At 37.6% G+C, this 4,031-nt stretch overlaps 1 protein-coding gene across 1 annotated transcript; it reads left to right on the top strand.

Annotated features, from left to right (window-relative positions):
* Positions 1-698: 698 nt before the first annotated feature.
* Positions 699-1,649, top strand: LOC306868315 (G-protein coupled receptor 183-like; the record flags this gene model as incomplete). Its single annotated transcript, XM_079414420.1, has 1 exon — positions 699-1,649. One exon carries the CDS (start codon positions 699-701, stop codon positions 1,647-1,649), a length of 951 nt encoding a protein of 316 aa, XP_079270546.1.
* Between the last annotated feature and the right edge of the window lie 2,382 nt (positions 1,650-4,031).

The following is a 4,031-nucleotide window of genomic DNA, read 5'->3' as shown; positions in this document are numbered from 1 at the left end:
AAAACTAGACCATAATTCCCAGACTTTGTCAAATAAAAACTTGACTAGACTAAACATAAAACAGTAAATATGATAACAAACTAAAAAGGACATTTGACACACGACTAAGGCTAAAAGAAAAAAAACAACTGATAAAATGAACACTACTCTGAAAGCCTCCACCTCCCCAGCTCCACTTGTCTAGACCTGCTACAGGATGTATGTATGCCTGTTCATGCAGCAGCATATCTCAATGTATGTGTATTTACTTATCTGTGTATCTACTGGCAGTAGCAAGTCTCTGTACTTGTTTTTCAGCAGCAGCAGCTGCGTAACAGATTTAGTTAGCCAAAACCAAGTACATTAACGTTGTCGTATCCATTAATATGATCAAACTATTTTGAGAGTTATCATGACTCATGACTGAAATATTTATACTATTTATTGAGGAGGTTTAAAAAAAGAAATTCTAAATGAATGTCACAAACAATTTTTCAGGCAAAACATTAAAGAATGAATTGTTTGGGTTTGTGCAGTTTACTGTATGCAGTATCCGTGCAAAATGACTCAAGAAACAAATAGAAAAACACAGTGCACCTGATTTCAGTCAGTCTGATATTATCTTTAAAAATGAATTTGTGACCTTGGCAGATTAGTAAATTCAATTAACATAATTTTCACTGTTCATACTACAATCTAATTTGATCTCCTCAGACATTATGGAGGGCCAACTACGCCACAACACAAGATTTAGCTACATCCTCAGAAGCAGCCTGCCCTCCTCTAACCTGACTACCAGTTCAGTCAATGCCACACACGTCTTCAGTGTGTTCGATGGGTGTGAAGATATGGTGGCTGGTGTCGTTTTTGACCTAGCTATACAATGTTTCAATGTGATCATAGGAATACCTGCCAACATCCTGGTCCTCGCAAACCTAATAAAGACCCGAAATGAACCTTTAACTTCTGACATCTTTCTGGGCTGCCTGGCTTTCATGGACGCCTACTTTGGATTCATGACAATCATAGCATTCCTCAATTTCTACCACTGGAGGAGTGCTATGGGTTGGAGAGCTATGAAATTCTCATATGGTGTGAAGGACACCAGCGGGCCACTTTTCCTCTCTTGCGTCTGTCTGGACCGCTTTATAGCCGTTCTCTTCCCCATCGCATTCGGACAGTTGAAGGACATCAAATACAGGATTGGCCTTTCCATCGTGGTTCTGCTGCTTACTTTTGCTTATGCTTCGGCCAAAACTGTTGGAGGCCTCCCAAACTTTGAGAAGGTTTTCACTGGTGAGGTATTGTTTGCTTTCACCTGGATGGTGGTGTGTAACGTGGCCATCCTCTGGGCCCTGAAACGCTCACGAGTCTCTGGTAAAGATGAGATGAATCCTATGAAAAGAAAGGCCTTTAAGATGGTGCTGTCTATCTTGATCATAATCATAAGCAACTATCTCCCTCCAGTGGCTCTGTTCCCCTTTGAAGACCATTATCCCCATAAGGTTTTCACTTGCTATGTGCAACCAGTATGTTTTGCCTTCGTAAACATCAGCAGCACTATCCAGCCTTTAACTTACTTGTCCCGTTTGGAGAAAATACCATTCTTGCCAGAATCTTGTGTGGAGAAGTTAAGCTGCAAGAAAAAAGAGAAGCCCTCAAATAAATGATGGGTTACTCCATGACAAACATACTGACACTGATCATTAAATGTCAAGTAGTAGTTTAATTTTCATAGGTCTTCAATTATGTAAATATGCAGACAGCTAAATGTATAATATATGCATTGTTTAAAATGTTCAAGCATACATATATTTGGTAAATCCTGAAACATAAATAAAACATGCAAAGATTAATTTAAAGAGTTGTGGCGCCATCATGTGTTACAAACAAGAACATAAGGAAAAAGAGAAGTTTGTGATAAATCACATAAATAGATCTGTTTAAATCATTTCTTTTAACACTTATTTTTCATCATTAATTAAACTTTTATTCCGTTAATTTAACTTTTATCCCGTTAATTTAACTGTGACACATGACACATCCACTGGCTATCTTCTTTGTATCTCAGTTGTGTCACTTTAAGAGTTATCAGATCTAAACTGCTGGTGATGAACAGACAAGGTTTCTTCACCCAGCTGGAGAAGACATCGGCAGTCAGTGAGAAAAGAGATTGCCATTGCTGTCTGAGGTTCAAAAAACAGATAATTTTTGAGCAATGATATAGTGATATAGTACATGATCCCAAATCTCAAATTGTGTAAGTATGTTTTTTAATAAAACCTAAATTTTTGCTTTTTCTTAGTTTTGTGTCATGTCACTTAAATCTTTATACGTCCCTGGTTCAGTTAAATCACTACCACCCCATTGATCAAGATGTTTCTGCTGGATGATGAACAAACTGGTCTTCCAGAGAAAAGTGGTCTACACTAGTCTACCAGAGGAAAGGAAAGCTGCTGAATGAAAGAATCAAGGTTTAATGCCTGTCATTGACCAGGTTTGTGATCTATATGTTTGTGATTGCTTTCTACATTAGGAAAGTGATTGCCCTTTTTGTCTTTCCTGAATTTCCTTCCTTTTTGTATTTCTCAGAGAGCCTGCATTCTCAGAACATCTCAGTGAAGACTAGTGGCAAACTCTCCATTAGAAACTCCTGAAGAAGAACATAGTAAGTGGTCTCAAGAGTTCTTACAAATCATTTGTCGTCTTAAGCAGAAGTATCCACTGGATAAAGCCCCTTTCAGAAATAGTTTTGCAGTGTGCAATTTCAGTGCAATTTTCTATTGAAAATAGTTCTAATATAGAGCGATCAGAGTCAACATTTACGGCTCAGGTGATTGGGTTAAACATGTTTCTGGAACTGGGTGCCCATTAGGCCAGTGTCAAGTGTCATGATAAATAACACCTTTAGTAACTTCCTAGCTATGCCCGGGCAACCAGCCAAAACACCCTATCAACAATTTAGTACCATGAACAGGGGCGGACTTAGTGATTTGGGGGCCCTAAGCAAATTCCAGGTATGGGGCCCCAATACAATAACTGTGTGCTCTTTTATGCCTAACCCAATTTGCACGCTAGCTCTCATAGTTTATTTATCCCTTCACAACCAGTAATTAGTCAACCTGATGCTGTTCTAAAACCATATTAGGCTACATTATTTTTTTTCAGATCACAGAAGATAAAAAAAATGCTTGCACTTTGACATTTAATAAATTGTAAACTTTTTCAATCTTTTTACAAGCATGAAATTAACCCATGCAACTCATTTCATAGTCCAAGTGTTCTGAAGGCATAAGGTAGGAGTTGCCGAGAATCAAATCGAAAATATAATCTATTATTAAGCAAAAATCTCCAGTCATCGCATATATACATTTATACATGCATTTTATACGATTGCACGGCAGTTTTTTAATACATCAAGACAAATAAAATTATGACTGCAAACACAATACTTTCTTTATTGAGGTGAATATCTCTGTTCTGAGACAGTCAAACAGTAATATACAGCCTAGAATGCGCGCAAATTGGTTAAGTCCGCCCCTGACCATGAAATAGCCATCTCATATTTACATATTATACAAGAACGAAGTGTCATAGATTGATTTTTTTTTTATCTGTTTGCTCTATAGCTGTTTGTTGTTTTGATATTGTTTCAGTGTCAAAGAACTTGTTGTAGAAGCATATGTAAACCAGCTGCTAAATATGGGTGGAGTGGTTTAGGTGTGCTTTATCTTCTGACCACCAGATGCCACCGTGTGGAAAAACATTTCCACATTTGCTTTGAATGCCTCATTGCGACTGTTATGCAGTGTTGGATGTTATTATACTTTTTTTTTTCTTTTTTTTTCATAAACATACCACAAAGTATCACATAAAATTATAGTATTGTAGATGCCAGTGACCAATATTTTAGGGCCTCAAGAGTGTGGAATAGACTTGCTTTCCTCTGTCTGCTGCTTTTAAAGTCACAGTTCAGGACAGTGACAAGTAGAACGTTTAGGACTATGTTCTTGTGCTATCGGCCAGAGTATGAAGTGGAGACTTGCATTTAA

Source organism: Barbus barbus, assembly GCF_936440315.1.
Source record: "Barbus barbus genome assembly, chromosome: 4".
Taxonomy (NCBI): Eukaryota; Metazoa; Chordata; class Actinopteri; order Cypriniformes; family Cyprinidae; genus Barbus; species Barbus barbus.
Note: the sequence above shows the minus strand (reverse complement) of the source record. Positions and strands in the feature narration are given on the sequence as shown.